The sequence below is a fragment of the Lissotriton vulgaris genome, unplaced genomic scaffold (assembly GCF_964263255.1).
Source record: "Lissotriton vulgaris unplaced genomic scaffold, aLisVul1.2 SCAFFOLD_2725, whole genome shotgun sequence".
In the NCBI taxonomy this organism is placed as follows: Eukaryota; Metazoa; Chordata; class Amphibia; order Caudata; family Salamandridae; genus Lissotriton; species Lissotriton vulgaris.
This window is the reverse complement of record NW_028255826.1, coordinates 202,801-219,320: the sequence shown is the minus strand read 5'-3', so window position 1 is coordinate 219,320 and position 16,520 is coordinate 202,801. Positions and strand designations below refer to the sequence as shown.

The 16,520-nt window shown below is 50.0% G+C and overlaps 1 protein-coding gene across 2 annotated transcripts in view; it reads left to right on the top strand.

Moving 5' to 3' along the window:
• Positions 1 to 16,520, top strand: part of LOC147658882 (semaphorin-3A-like) — a 166,204-nt gene that overhangs the window by 59,292 nt on the left and 90,392 nt on the right. For both annotated transcript variants that reach the window (XM_086952064.1, XM_086952063.1), the window contains exon 2: positions 6,763 to 6,917. In XM_086952064.1, coding sequence (XP_086808190.1) covers positions 6,763 to 6,917 — 155 coding nt within the window. The remainder of the gene's footprint in view (positions 1 to 6,762; positions 6,918 to 16,520) is intronic.

Genomic DNA, 16,520 nt, shown 5'->3' with positions numbered 1-16,520 from the left:
ATGTCTAAATATCATGAAGTATTTTCTCTCTGACTGACCGCCGTGCAAACAGCAAACACAATTCATTATTTACACCGCTGCTGGCTAAACAACCCACACAATGGATCATTACTATAGCACAGATTCCAACAGGCCCTTTCCACCAGGCAGATCTATACAGACAAGGAGTGAACACACACAGCTCTATTTCCTGATACAAGTTAGTACTAAAACTGTCTTACGTCGATTTGTACCTAGGGTGACCAACCGTCCGTAAATTTCACGGACAGTCCGTAATTTCGGCCGTCTGTCCGTTGTCCGTGAAGGATTCTTTAACGGACGCCATTTGTCCGTCATTTTAACCGGGCACCGGTCGCCTCACCCTAAAAGCCGGCACAGCGTGCCCCAATCCCCCTTCTTGACTCCGAGGCTGTTCCAAAGCTCCGATACCCCGCAGCACTGGAGAGGCACAGCGGGGTGGTAACCCTCACACCTTCAGCTCTTGATGAGCTGTTAAGAGGTGCTCAAAGGTGTCTAAGAGGAGGGGCTGCAGGTTCAGGAGAAGGGCATCCATTCAGATGCAAACAGCCCTGGATGCGCCATGACTCTGCAATTTAGACCTCACACATTCCATTTCTGCCCAGGACCCCAAACATCCTAGACTCGGGCAGATAACACCGAGGCAGCACGTGGTTCTCTTCACATAGCTTCAGACATGCCAACCCTCCCGATTCAGGCGTGAGACTACCGATTTGAAGGCTAGTCTCCCGCCTCCCGATTCCTGCAAGCAAAAACTCGATTCCTCAGGGGTTTCAGCTGACAGGGCTTGGTATTTATTGTGTAATGTGTTAATTCTTCCAGCAATAGATGCAGGCGCTCTAGAAGGGGTGAAAAACCAACAAGACTTCATTAACAAAGGAATGGTATTTTAAAGACCTGTGAAGTACTGGGGGGGGGCTGTGTGTGTGCCCTGGAAGCCCACGGGTGTGGGGGTGGGGTTGGGTGCATGCACTGCCAGCAACCCGCCAGGCCAGTGCACAACACTTGCATCACCCTCTCTCTGCCTGCCATTGCGCCCTATGCTTTTGAAAGGTAAGAAAAAAAACGTGCATTTGCGTTTCAATGTCCGATCCTGCAGCAGCCCACTTATAAAGCCCATACATGCCAGTAACCCGATTCAAGGCCCCATTCTCCCGATTTTTTTTTAAAATCTCCCACTTTGCTCTTCTGAAATGTTGGCATGTAGCTTATTTACTGTCACTAAATTGTAAACAAACCTTGGTTCTTCAAACATGCAGTCTATAATGTAATAAAATAAAGAAATGGCACAATCGTACCCACGCTGATTAACAAAGTATGGAGGACAATCAGTTCAATCAGTTCTCTTAGAGCATCTCCTGTAAGTACAGTACATCACAGTGGGGGATGGCATTTTGGGTGGAAGGGTAGCTGAATGATGGATGAGGGGAAAGATGGATGAGGGGAAGGATGGATGAGGGGATGGATGGAGGGGAAGGATGGATGGATGGATGGATGGATGGATGGGTGGGTGGGTGGGTGAAAGGATGGAAGGATGATGAGGGGATGGATGGATGATGAGGGAGTGGGTGAAAGGATGGATGATGAGGGGAAGGATGGATGGATAGATGGATGGATGATTGGGTGGGTGGGTGAAAGGATGGATGGAGAGTGGGTGGGTGAAAGGTTGGATGATTGGGTGGGTGAAAGGAGGGATGGATGGATGAGTGGGTGGGTGGATGGTGGGTGGGTGAAAGGATGGATGGGTGGTGGGTGAAAGGATGGGTGGGTGGGTGGGTGGATGGTTGGGTGGATGATGGGTGGGTGGGAGGGTGGATGAGTGAAATGATGGATGGATTGATAAGTGCAAGGGTGAATGAATGGACGTATGAGTGAAAGGGTGGGTGTAAGGATGGATGAGAAGAGTGAAATGGAGGGTAGATGGACAAAAGGATGAATAGATGTGTGAAGGAGTGAAATGATAGATGGATGAGTGATAGTGTCAATTGATGGATTCATGAGTAGATGAGTAGATAGATGGGTGGGTGGGTGGAAGGATGGATGGATGATGAGTGGAAGGATGGATGGATGATGAGGGGAAGGATGGATGGATAGATGGATGGATGATTGGGAGGGTGAAAGGATGGATGGATGGAGAGTGGGTGGGTGAAAGGATGGATGATGAGTGGGTGGGTGAAAGGATGGATGGATGATGGGTGGGTGAAAGGATGGATGAGTGGATGGATGGGTGGGTGGATGGTGGGTGGGTGAAAGGATGGATGAGTGGATGGTTGGTGGGTGAAAGGATGGATGAGTGGATGGGTGGGTGGGTGGATGGTTGGGTGGATGATGGGTGGGTGGGAGGGTGGATGAGTGAAATGATGGATGGATTGATGGATTGATAAGTGCAAGGGTGAATGAATGGACGTATGAGTGAAAGGGTGGGTCTAAGGATGGATGAGAAGAGTGAAATGGAGGGTAGATGGACAAAAGGATGAATAGATGTGTGAAGGAGTGAAATGATAGATGGATGAGTGATAGGGTCAATTGATGGTTTCATGAGTGGATGAGTAGATAGATGGGTGGGTGGGTGGGTGGGAGGATGGATGGATGATGAGTGGAAGGATGGATGGATGTTGAGGGGAAGGATGGATGGATGGATGATGAGTGGGTGGGTGAAAGGATGGATGATGAGTGGGTGGGTGAAAGGATGGATGATGAGTGGGTGGGTGAAAGGATGGATGGATGATGAGTGGGTGGGTGAAAGGATGGATGGATGGATGGGTGGGTGGATGGTAGGTGGGTGAAAGGATGGATGGGTGGTGGGTGAAAGGATGGATGAGTGGATGGGTGGGTGGGTGGATGGTTGGATGGATGATGGGTGGGTGGGAGGGTTGATGAGTGAAATGATAGATGGATTGATGGATTGATAAGTGCAAAGGGTGAATTAATGGACGTATGAGTGAAAGGGTGGGTGTAAGGATGGATGAGAAGAGTGAAATGGAGGGTAGATGGACAAAAGGATGAATAGATGTGTGAAGGAGTGAAATGATAGATGGATGAGTGATAGGGTCAATGGATGGATTCATGAGTGGATGAGTAGATGGATGGGTGGGTGGGTGGATGGATGGAAGGAAGGAAGGATGGCTAAGTGAAAGGGTTGATGGAGAGAGAAAGGGAGGATGGATGGATGACTAAAAGAGTGGATGGGTGGAAGGATTAGTAAGTGAAAGGATGGCTTGATTGGTGAAAGGGTAAATGGCTGGATGGATGAGTGAATGGATGGATGGTATGAAGAGTGGATGGATAAGTGTATAGATGGATAGGGTGAAAGGGTGGATGGATGGATAATGGATGGATGAGTGAAAGGATGGAAGAAGGGATGGATGAGTGAAATGATAGATGGAAGGATACATGATGGATAGGTTTGCAAATGGTTGAATATGTTTGGAAATGGCTGGGCTTACTTATATACTATTGCGCAACCTCGGATATGTCTGTAAAACTTACCTATTGTCTAGAAGTTTTGTCCTGAATTTTGACCTCCTGTCCTGAATTTGTGTCCTGAATTTTGACCCTTTGTCCTGAATTTTTACACTCACCGTCCTGAATTTGCACCAATGCCAGTTGGTCACCCTATTTGTACCTGATCTGCACATACTTACTAACAAGGGCTTGATGGTTTGCGTTTACCTGAAGAGGTGCTAATGATGCCATGATCAGACCCTTTCCAAGACCGGGAGCAGCTGCTCACTCTTCAGATCTGTATCTTATTTCTGACTCACAAAGTCGCAGGAATGCGCCGGGGCCAGATATAGGGTTACCAAATCGCTCCATGTTATGGGGGCGCCTTTGTTCTGCCCTGAGGTTTCCTTTAACAGTTTGTTGCCTTCTGAAAGTTGTGATTCTGGTTCAGATCAATTAAACAAATCAGACTAACACACCTGGAAAAATAATTTGTAAAAGAAAGTCCTGAATATCGGTGGCAGCCTGTCCTCAAGGGCGGAGGGGCCCGCCCTCAACTTTTTTCCTAACATGCGGGTGTCCGTCAGGCTAAGCAAAGGTCAGCCCAACATGGGCACTGCATGTGCACGTCAGGCAGCCACGCGCCGTGCTTGCAGTAAAAGGGGCGTTGCCTGGCTGCCTGAGTGGAACTTTTCTGGGCTGAAGATGTCACAGCCCTGTTGGCGTGACCTCCTTAGCTCAGTAAAGCACTTGGTGGTCATTTCCCTCATGACGAAGGAGAGTGACATTGTTTGCTTCGGACCTGGATGCTTCATTTTTAAGCCCTGAAATGCCCAGGAAAGCTCCTTGTAGAATTATTAACCACTTCCTGTCCTCGGTCACAGCGCTGGCGCACAAATCCCTGCGAAGCACCAATGCAGGCCCCGTTGCACCATGGTGCAACAGTGTCTGCGTTGAAATCAGGGGCCTCATTTACAAACCTTTAACGCGCTACAGCGCCACAGGCCTCCCTGCGTCGCTGCCGTGCGCCAAAGAAAAGGGCAGAAATGCGTCGCATCTACAAGATACGGTGCATTCCTGTCCTTCTCCCCTGCACCGGCTCACAAACAGCAACCGGGCACCAACGCAGACACCATTACGTCGTGTTGCAAGGGTGAGTGCGTTACAGGTGTGATTATTTTCGTGCAGGAAAGAACACTTCCCTGCACAAAAACAATCATTGGTGGCATTTTCTTCTTTCTTCATTGATAGAAAGAGGAAAAAACGAGGCGAAATAAAAGTATATCTCTTCGTTGTGCCACTCCCACGCCTCCCCTGGGAGGCAAAGTAATCTGACGCATTCCCACGTTAACGATTCCTCGTAAATCTGGGAACGCTTCAGATTCCACGGGTGTTGCATGCGAGCACCCACAGCAGCACCCACAGCAAAACCCACAGCAACACCCACAGCAGCACCCACAACAACACCCACAGCAGCACCCACAGCAACACCCACAGCAACACCCACAGCAGCACCCACAGCAACACCCACAGCAACACCCACAGCAACACCCACAACAACACCCACAGCAACACCCACAGCAACACCCACAGCAACACCCACAGCAGCACCCACAGCAACACCCACAACAACACCCACAGCAGCACCCACAGCAGCACCCACAGCAACACCCACAGCAACACCCACAGCAACACCCACAGCAACACCCACAGCAACACCCACAGCAACACCCACAGCAATACCCACAGCAACACCCACAGCAGCACCCATTGAACACTCCTTTCAAGCTGTGTTCTGCGTGCAAGGGGCACAAATGTACAAGGCCATGAAAAGCCACGCAAAGTGGCTTTGTGTGACCTTGCAAGTATTCTTCAGCACTTGCACCACTGGAGCATAAAAAGTGACGTTCCAGCGGTGCAAAAGTGCTGCTAGGGCCTCGTAAATGAGGCCCCAGGTTCTTGTTAATTTTGGCACTACCCCATATGTAGGCTGCCCTTGTAAATATGGGGCAGTTTCAAATTAATGGGCGTTGCAGTGGAACGCCCACTTTAACACCCATTGCCCTCCCTTTTCACGCTATTACTGCGTGAAAGGGGGCCTTATTTACAAGGCATCTTTAAGCCATGTTAGGTGGCTTAACGCTGCCTTGTAAATAAGGCACAGCTCCTATTGCCACCACAACATCGAAAAAAGGGACCTTGTGGTGGCAATAGGGGCTTGTAAATATGCCCCCCTTAAGTTTTACATCATCAACAAAGAATGGGGGGTCATATACAAGCCCCTATGGCCACCACAAAGAGGTGGGCAGTGGGTATTGTGGTGGGCGCTCCACTGCAAAAACCATGGATTTAAAAGCTGCCCCACATTGAAAGCAGCAAATTTAAGACCTGGAAAAACCTGGTCTATCCCTGGCGCAAAGAGGAGAAATGTTTAATGTCTCCTTGTTTTTGCAGTTTCCACGTGTGCTGTGTTGTGCAGCACACATGGAAACAGCAAAAGGACATTAATTGTTTATGTGCAGGAAGGCGTCCCTTCCTGCACATAAAGAATCATTTAAAAAATGCTGTTTTACAACTTGTGTGTGAGCTGCATTGAGGAGCACAAATAGAAGTTACAAAACACAATTTCAGCTTGTTTATGTGCACGAAGGGGGGACCTTCTGGCACATAAAGAATCATTCTCCTTAATGCAGGCACCTTTGCACTATGGTGCAAGAGGGCCTGCGTTAGCGCTAGGCAGCTAAATTATTGCCAGCGCAGGAGAAAATGCAAGGTTGCACTGTATTATTGTAAATACGGTGCAGCCCTGTGTTTCAGGAGTGGTGGCGCACAGCGTTAAATCAAAGAGGCTAACGCCACACTCCGCCACTTCCTTGTGAATATGTCCCATAGTGTTCTTCGTCAGGTGTGAACCCTTTATGCAAATGCTACCCTCAGTGCATGTAGTGCACCCCCATGGAAGCCCTCTACTCACCCTGCCATCAGCCTCGGGCCCGAGGCACCCCTTGATAGCACCTAGAAGCCCTCCTGAGGACCAGCCCTGGCTCTCGTTCAGAGGCCCGCGTACTGTTATATTTTGTGTGACGCTGGGAGGATGTAGTGTAATGTTCACCTCATGTCCTAACTGCCCTCAGGTTAACTTCTCTACCCTCTCCATACACTACTTTGCTGGACCTGTTACCTCTTAACCGGGCAGTGTCTGAGCATTAACTGTTACTGTCCAGACAGTTGGTAGGGCAGTACTCCCTTCGTACCAGGGCAGTTTCTGAGGCTGACGCGTGCCCTGTGCTTTCCTTGCAGAACTGGTCCAGAGCGGGAGGATGCTGTTCCTGCCCATCAATGCCACGGACTTGCACTCCGTGCTCCTGGACGAGGACAGTGGAAGGGTCTACGTGGGTCTGGACGATCACCTGCTGTCCACGAGCCTGGATGACATCACAGGAGACGTCAAGAAGGTGAGGCCAGAAGGGGCAGGGGAGTGGCTGTGAAGGTAAATCTGCTAGGGCTGGACTGTTCCCATGAGGCACAATGTCAGACTGATTTGCATATGGCCATGTCTGAACTGAGGTGGCAGAGTGAGCTAAAGAAAGATGATGGATTCATTCCAGATCTGTGACTGGGGGCGAATGTCTGAAAAATTTCAGCGCTCCGTCCATCATCTCCTTGTGTTTGCTTCGTTCGCCCTAAGTTGGCAGGGTATGCCCAGACATTGGTACCTTGTTCGCTTTGCCACTGGATTTAAGGTAGCCTAGCTGATGAGCGGTGTTACCCTAAAACTGGTCTCAGGATGCTTGTTTCCGGTTCAGGGAAGACCTGGCTTGGCAGTTCAGACTGGACTGTTCCCATGAGGCACATGGTTAAGACTTATTTGCATATGGCTGGGTCTAAACTGGGGTGGCAAAGCAAGCTAAAGAACAGTGATGAATTTAACCCAGATCTGTGACAGCGGGTAAGTGTCTGAAAAGTTTCAGCGCTCCGTCCGTCATCTCGTGTTTGTTATGGTAAATCTGTAGACCATGGATCTGTGTCACTGTCACTCCTTGTAAACATCCTCCTGGAGTCTGCAAAAGGTCACACCAGAAGCAACGGAGGTGACAACCGACACACCACTTGTCTTTGTTGTGCTTTTCTATCATTCAAGCAGTGTTTATAGAACTGTAGCCATGTTAATTATTGTGATATCATAACGGTTAAGGTCGTGTTACATTACTTCCCGGGAATATTCAGAGTTAAATGTCATATGATATCACTTCCTGTGATGTCATCAAGCTCAAATCTCATTTCAGCTACCCCAGGCATATTCATGGGGAAAGGGGAAGGGTTTTTTAGATGGAAAAATATTCTACTTCTGGCTTTGCAGAACTGTACAATTCTGCACTAGGTGTGTAGGAAGCCTCAAAACAGTGACACAAAATAGACACAAAACAGACACAACAATAAGCCTGGAAACCTGAGTCTGGTGTGGCATTCCAGTCATACTATTACACCTGTTTGGGAATTGAGAAAAAAAGAGTCACATAACCGCACCTCTACCTTTACACTTTTAATGTTGAATTGGGCCACAGACTTTTAATAGTAAAGGCAGAACTACACAATCCTTGATGCACCAGAACTACACAATCCCAGATGCACCAGAACTACACGATCCCAGATGCACCAGAACTACACGATCCCAGATGCACCAGAACTACACGATCCCTGATGCACCAGAACTACACAATCCCTAATGCACCCGAACAACACAATCCCTGATGCACCCGAACTACACGATCCCAGATGCACCAGAACTACACGATCCCTGATGCACCCGAACTACACAATCCCTGATGCACCCGAACTACACGATCCCAGATGCACCAGAACTACACGATCCCTGATGCACCAGAATTACACGATCCCTGATGCACCAGAACTACACAATCCCTAATGCACCCGAACTACACAATCCCTGATGCACCCGAACTAGAACAAGCCTTGATGCGGATCAAGAAAACAACCGAAGACCTGACAACTTCAGGAAGGCAATGAACGAATATCACCAGCGCATAAGAGCCACCAAGAGGACCTTTATCAAGTACAAAATCCACTCTAACGCAAGTAACGCAAAGGAACTCTTCAATGTCATACAGCAGTTTACCAAACCCCCCAGTGAAGCTTCATACATCACTCCATCCCAGGACCTCTGCAACAAGCTCAGCTCTTACTCCCACCTGAAAATCAAGGCCCTCTACGACAACTTCAGCGAACAGACTCCGGACACCACCCCCCTCTCCACCACCGCCAACCGGCCAACCATCACCACCTGGAAACCTGCTACCACGGAAGACACCGCCGCAACCACGAAGTACACCCACTCAGTAGCCCCCACGGACCCCTGTGCACCGCCGCCACCATAACTCCCGAACTAGGCCAGGCCATCAACGCCTTCCTCAAATCCGGCATCTTCCCCGATGAATGGAAATGAGCAGAAGTCGACCCCTCCTCAAGAAACCCTCGGCAGACCCGACGGACCTGAAAAACTACCGGACAACCTCCCTCCTTCCCTTTTCAGCCAAGTCACAGAGAGATTTGTCCACACCCAACTGACCACCTTCATTGAAGAGAACGCCATCCTCGACTCCTCCTAGTCTGGATTCTGCAGCAACAACAGCACTGAGACCGCCCTCCTCACCACCACCGATGACGTCCGCAACCTCCTTAACCAGGGCCACACTGTGGCCCTCATCCTACTAGACCTCTCCGCAGCCTACAACACCATCTCCCACCACACTCTTGCCGCCAGTTCCCATGATGCCGGCATACAGGGAACTGCCCTCGACCAGATCCGCTCCTTCCTCACCGGAAGAACCCAAAAGATCAGACTCCAACCGTTCCTCTCTGAACACACAGGATCAACTGTGGAGTACCGCAAGAATCCTCGCTCAGCCCCGTGCTCTTCAACATCTACCTGGTCCCCCACGCCACCATAGTCGGGCAGCACGGGCTGAGCATAGTGGCTTACGCCAACGACACCCAGCTCATCCTCTTTCTCACGAAGAACCCCGAAGACACCAGACTCAGCTTACAAGAAGGAATGAAAGACGTCACAGCCTGGATGAGCGACAGCTGCCTAAAACTAGACTCAGAGAAGACCGAGATCCTCGTCCTCGGTCCCTCGCCCACAGCGTAGGACAGCTCCTGGTTGCCCCCTGCCCTCGGAAACCCACCCACCCCGACGGACCACGCCCGGATCCTCTGCATCATCCTAGACTCTTCCCTCACCATGACTCGCCAGATCAAAACCGTCGCCTCGACCTGCTTCAACTCGCTCCGCATCCTCCGCAAGAGCTTCAAGTGGATCCCCCATGAATGCAGAAAGACCATCATCCACACTATTGTAATTAGCAGATGGGACTACGGTAACGCCCTCTATGCCAGAATCAACAAAACCCTGCTACAAAAGCTCTAAACCATCCAAAACACAACAGCCAGACTCGTCCTCGGAACCCCACGACACGAGCACGTGACTCCGCACCTACGAGACCTCCACTGGCTTCCCATCAAGAAGAGAGTAGCCTTCATTCTACTCACCAATGCCTACAAATTCCTCCACAACATCGGGCCCAAATACCTCAACGAAAGAGTCTCCTTCCACATACCCAAAAGAAACCCCCGCTCCGCCGACCTCGCCCTAGCAAAGACCTCCCGTATACGCAGGACCAGAGCAGGTGGAAGAGCCTTCTCCTACGTCACAGCAAAGACCTGGAACGAGCTCCCGGTCAACATCAGATGTCCCCCACCCTGCACACCTTCAGGAAGAACCTCAAGACCTGGCTCTTTGACTGATCCGGAGCTGCATCCCCCTTCCCCCAGCACCTTGAGACCCTCACGGGTGAGTAGCGCGCTTTATCAACCCCTGATTGATTGATTGATTGATGCTCCAGAACTACACAACCCATGATGCACAAGAACTATAAAACCCCTGATGCACCAGAACTAGAACAATCCTTGATGCACCAGAACTACACAACCCCTGATGCACAAGAACTATACAACCCCTGATTCACCAGAACTACACACTTAACGATTTATTTATTTTATTGTTTATTTTGAGAGTTTTGTATAGCGCGAACAAGACCCTTGCGGGTATCAGAGCACTTTACAGATCAAATGAAGGTAATGGCATATACAAACATAGACATGTAAATACAGTGAATTATGTGAATACAGTACTGGTAACAAGTAGAGATTAACGCATGACTACAGGAGTGTATAGGGTAAGTATAAATGAATTTGGACATAAGAATCGATTTAACTTCTTTTTTTAAAAAGGCTGCAGATGGATTAAGTCTCGTTTCTGGGGGTAAGGCGTTCCATATCCTGGGAGCCATTCCTGAGAAGGTACGATTGTATATTTTTTCTTGGAGAAACATTGTGGTTTCAGTAGAAGGTTGTTAGAGCTCCTGGTAGACCTGTTACCACCTGATAGTACTAGTTTCTCTGCTAGGTACCTCAGGGTTTTGTGAAGTAATGCCTTATGTGTCATACAGGCGATTTTTAACTGGATTCTGGCCTCCAAAGGTAGCCAGTTGAGGGCCTGAAGGTCAGGGGAAATGTGGCCGTTTCGTTTGGTGCCTGTGACGAGTCTGGCGGCTGTATTGATTGAGGCTCTGACAGGAGAGGGCGTTGATTTGGGTAGACCGCAGAGTGCGGCACTCCCGTAGTCAACTCTGGGAATTACTAGAGTTTGAACTGCCTGTTTGAAGTCATTTGCGGGTATGAAGGGTTTCAATCTTCTTAGTGTATTAAGCTGCTTTTGTTGCAGCGCTGATGTGCTTCAGCATGTTTAGCTTATTATCTAAGGTTATTCCCAGAGATTTAGCGGAATAAATGATGAGAGGTTGATGGTCGAGTGCCGTTAGGTGCTTCATCCACTCGCGGATGATCGTTGTTTGGTTGGGAGGGGTGATTAAGAGGAATTCTGTTTTTAGTGTGTTTAGTTTAAATGGTTCTTAGCCAGCCAGGTCTGTGTTTCTTGGAGTGTTGAGTTAAGGGTCTTGGGGGCATATTATCAACAACTAGCGATTGTTATCGCTAAATAAGCTTAGCGAACATTTTTTTATCGCCGCGCATCACCGGATTTTATCGCAGAGATAACGTGCTATTAGCAACGTTTATCTCTAAAGCGATAAAATATCCGGCGATAGCAGTGAAATGCATGAATATCGCTGGGAATCTAGCGATATTCAGGCATTAACGCCAATAGGGTCTTAGCCTGAATATCCACCTCCCATTGGATATACAGGCTAAGAAGTGGTCTGAGCAGGCATTAGTTTTCAAAGATATTCACGCTTAGCGCGAATATTTCCATCGCTATACCTGCGTTGATAATAGGTGATAGCGATGTTAGCGACTGCTTTCTGTCGCTAACAGTTTAGGTACGCCCTCTTTGCATGTCATTAGTGATAAATATCGCTGACATGCAAAGCGGGCCCCAAACCGCTCGCTATCACCTAAAAGCTGTCGCTAGCTGATGTTAGCGACAGCTTGCTAATAGGGCAATGTAATTATCGCCGCTTTGCGTCCGAAAACGGCCGCAAAAGCGGCAATAATTTCATTTCGCCTGCCTTGGTAATATGCCCCTTGATGTCTTCAAGAGATTGGACCTTAATCTAGAGTTCAGTAGAGTTACACTCTAGAAGTGGATGCAGACGCCAGAAACAACACTTGGCCTCAGTGAAAGGTCTTTGCAGAATAAAGAGACGTTCGAAAAGTTTCGGAATTCAGAGCATCACAAGCATTCAGGGAGCCCAGACTCTGAGGCCTGTGCCCAGACTGACCCTTGAGGCGACCTCTTCCCCCAGGTGCATTTACCAAGAAATGCCCACCCTGCTGGGCTGGGAATCTGTTCATTTTTATTTTAATTAGGGCTTTGTTGTGTCTTAATAAAGTTCACATCTCGAGCATGAAAAACAGATGCTTGGCGGGGGGGGGGGGGGAGGGGTTGGATGTGGCATTGCACTGAGGTGAGAGGGAATTAAGTCTGTGGGAAGAAACGCATCAAACTCCCAAAAGTTTACTGAGAGCTGATTTATTTTTTTATAGAGAATTGTTGTACTGTTATAGTGAGGGGGTGGGGGCTCAGCCCGGGTTTGCCCACTGGAGATGCCCTCTGCAGGTATCTACGGGTGCTTGGCAGGCCAGGGGTCAGGGGGGGATCTGCGCCTCTGTGTCTGCTCTCAGAAGCCCCTGCGTCTGTCCTGGGGGTGGAGGGGTCTGGGCTCGCTGTGGGTTGGTACCCTGCTGTGTCTGCCCCCTGCAGGTGGGGCATCTACTGGCGCTTGGCAGGCCCGGGGGTGTCTGGGCCTCTGTGACTGCTCTCAGGTGCTCAGTTCTGCGTCTCTCTCGGGTGTGTGCTCGGGGGTGGGGACGCGGGAGGGGGGGGGGGGGGGCTCAGCCCGGGTCTGCCCACTGGAGATGCCCTCTGCAGGTGTCTAAGGGTGCTTGGCAGGCCCGGGGTCGGGGGGGGGGGGGGGGGGTCTGCGCCTTTGTGTCTGCTCTCAGAAGCCCCTGCGTCTGTCCTGGGGGTGGAGGGGTCTGGGCTCGCTGTGGGTTGGTACCCTGCTGTGTCTGCCCCCTGCAGGTGGGGCATCTACTGGCGCTTGGCAGGCCCGGGGGTGTCTGGGCCTCTGTGACTGCTCTCAGGTGCTCAGTTCTGCGTCTCTCTCGGGTGTGTGCTCGGGGGTGGGGGGGGGGGGGGGGGTCTGCGCCTCTGTGTCTGCTCTCAGAAGCCCCTGCGTCTGTCCTGGGGGTGGAGGGGTCTGGGCTCGCTGTGGGTTGGTACCCTGCTGTGTCTGCCCCCTGCAGGTGTCTAAGGGTGCTTGGCAGGCCCGGGGGTGCCTGGGCCTCGCTCTCAGGTGTCATCTCAGCTCCTGCATCTGTGCTGGGGGGGGGGGGGGGAGCTCAGCTTGGGTCTGCCCACAGGAGATGCCCTCTGCTCACCTGCCCTCGGTAGGGGCTGCTGGCGGCACCCCCATGTTTATGTTAAACAGCCTCAGTGATCCCAGCTGCCCCCGCCCGCGCCCCCGTCTTGTTACTACAATAATTACAGGCGAGAGGGCCACGGGTCACTGCCCTCTTTCTTCTTGGGGGCCCGGGCAAAGGTGTCAGCGCGCTTCACAAATGAACCAGGTAAGACACAAAAGGTACACAAGATACAACTAGCACGCTAACAAGTTACATATATGCAGCTGCAGAGGTACACAAGAAAGACTGAACTCCCTAACAAGTTACATATATGCAGCTGCAGAGGTACACAAGATAGACCGAACTCCCTAACAAGTTACATATATGCAGTTTCAACTTTAACAAGTTGAATATTTATATTGTAAAAAAATAAAATAAAACGTGTCATCTTTAGGTTAAAACAGGAGTAAAGTGCATGTTTACAAGTTGACCTCATGTGCGTGCCAGGTGGCCGGAAGGGTCAAGAAAGGGGTTGAATTATTCCAGGAAGTGTCTTTGGAGGAGGAGAGTCTTGAGATCTGTTTTGAAAGTCTGGAAAGAGGCTGTGGTTCAGAGGGCTGGAGGAAGTCAGTTCCAGATTCGGGCCGCATCACCAGAGAAGGGTTGAGCCGTGAATTCTCTCTTTTGAAGGTCGGAGGTTCGAGCAGTAGGTTGCATTGCCATTGCGTGAAGGTCTAGAGCCTCCAGAGATTCTGAGTTTATTAGTCAGAAAGCGTGGGGTGCAGGTGTGCAGCGCTCTTGGAGGTGTGCGGGGCTCGTGGAGGTGTGCAGGGCTTTGTGGGTGATACGGACAGTCTTGTAAATTGACCTTGCTTCGATAGGAAGCCAGCGAAGACACAACAGTATGGGTGTGATGGGGTCATTTCTTTTAGCCCCACATACGAAGCGAGCCGCTGAGTGGAGGGTGGATTTTAGAGGGGAAAGGTGGGATTTTGGGGGGCCAGTAAGGAGAGAGTTGCAGTAGCCCAATCTGGAAAGAACCAAAGATTGGACCAAGGTTTTTAGGTCTTGTTCAGGAACGAAGCGCCGAAGCCCCCAGAGAAGGCACAGTTGATAATGTGTCAATGGTAATGAAATGGAACTGTAAGTTGAGCCTTTTGTCGAGGATGACGCTTAGAGATTTCGCGCTGTCAACAATGATAGGCTTGTTGTTGAGAATGTTCAGATTGTTCATCCAAGATTGGATGGGAGGAGGAGAGAGTGAGGAGAGGAGAAGGAATTCTGTTTTGGAAGGATTCAGTATTAGTCGATGAGTGGACAGCCAGTGGTGGGTGGAGTTGAGCGCGGTGTTGAGGATTGAAACGTCATGAGTGGAAGATACTTTTAGGTAGATTTGGGTGTCATCCGCATATAGGTGATAATGGATCCCAGATTTTTTTAAATTACCCAGCGGTTCAATGTCGCGGTTGAACAGTGTGGGCGCAAGGATCGAGCCGTGAGGGACGCCTTGTCCAACAGCCATTGAAGTAGAGAGGCACTTAGCTATTTTGATCATCTGGGATCTGCCCGACAGGAATGCTTCGAACCATTGGAGCACTGTGCCTTCAAACCCATTCTTAGCTTTAAGGTGTTCACAAGAGAGTCGTGATTAACAGTGTCAGAGGCTGCGGATAGGTCAAGAAGGATCCAGAGACAAGATTCACCAGAGTCAAGTACCCGCAAGGCATCGTCGATCACTTGTAGTAGGGCTGTTTCAGTTCTGCAACCTTGGGTAAAACCAGATTGGAATTTGTCAAGGAGGGAGTTGACCTTGATATGCTTGGAAAGTTGCTTCGCCACACAGCGTTCTGTAATCTTAGCAAGAAAAGGGAGGTTGGTGATGGGGCGGAAGTTGTTAAGATCTTTCACATCAGCAGGGGGTTTCTTAAGAAGTGGAGTAACCTGTCCTGTTTTAAGGGCAGCCAGAAGGGAGCCTTAGTTGGGGAAGAGGTTTATCAGACTCGTCTAGTAGGGGAGTGTGTGGGTGTAAAAGTCAATGGGTATGTCACTGGGGATGGGGTCGATGGAATGGTTAGAGGGTTTAGTTTCTATAATGTTTTCAAGGAGGGCTGTTTCGGTGATGATGACAAAGTTCTGCCACAAAACTAATGATTTTCGGTCCTCAGGGGGGTAAGATGGGCGACCTGATCAACAAGTGATTTTTCCTTTTCATCAAAGAATACTGCAAATACTGCTGCTATCTTGGGGGGTCGGCAAATATGGTGAGAGAGGGAGTTGGTCTTTATGCTTATGTCCTTTACCATGGCTCTTTTAAATCCTCAAAACGAGGCAGCGATCAGATAGGTTTCAAGGTCATTTATTAACCATTAAGGTTGGAGAGAGGTTAAATGTTATTTGGAGAGTTACCCTGACTGAAGGGTTACTGGAAGGTGCAGTGAGTCACTAACAGTCACTTAGATGTTACTGAGGTTCAGGGAGTGTCACTTTGAGTTGTAGTGGGGCGCAGTGAGCTGCGGTGTGTCACAGTGACTTACCGTCATCATGAATGAACACTTTCTTCTGAGCTATGCTGACATATTCTCTGCAGTCACTGACACAGTTGCTGTAAGCGGTGCCCCATGGCGGGAGGGTTGGGAACATCGAGGGCTCACTACTTTTGAAGTGAAGTGTGATGATGGCGCAGACCAGCTCACTGAAGTCATGAACCCTTGGATCAGACATGAGATGGCTCCCGGGGTGTAGAGTCAGTCACTGAGGCCATGGACCCTTGGATCAGACATGAGATGGCTCCTGGAGTGTAGAATCAGTCACTGAAGCCATGGTCCCTTGGATCAGACATGAGATGGCTCCAGGGGTGTAGAATCAGTCACTGAAACCATGGACCCCTGGATCAGACATGAGATGGCTCCACGGGTGTAGAGTCAGTCACTGAAGTCATGGACCGGTGGATCAGACATGAGATGGCTCCAGGGGTGTAGAGTCAGTCACTGAAGCCATGGACCCTTGGATCAGACATGAGATGGCTCCAGGGGTGTAGAGTCTGTCACTGAAGCCATGGTCCCTTGGATCAGACATGAGAAGGCTCCCGGGGTGTAGAGTCCCGCACTGTGAAA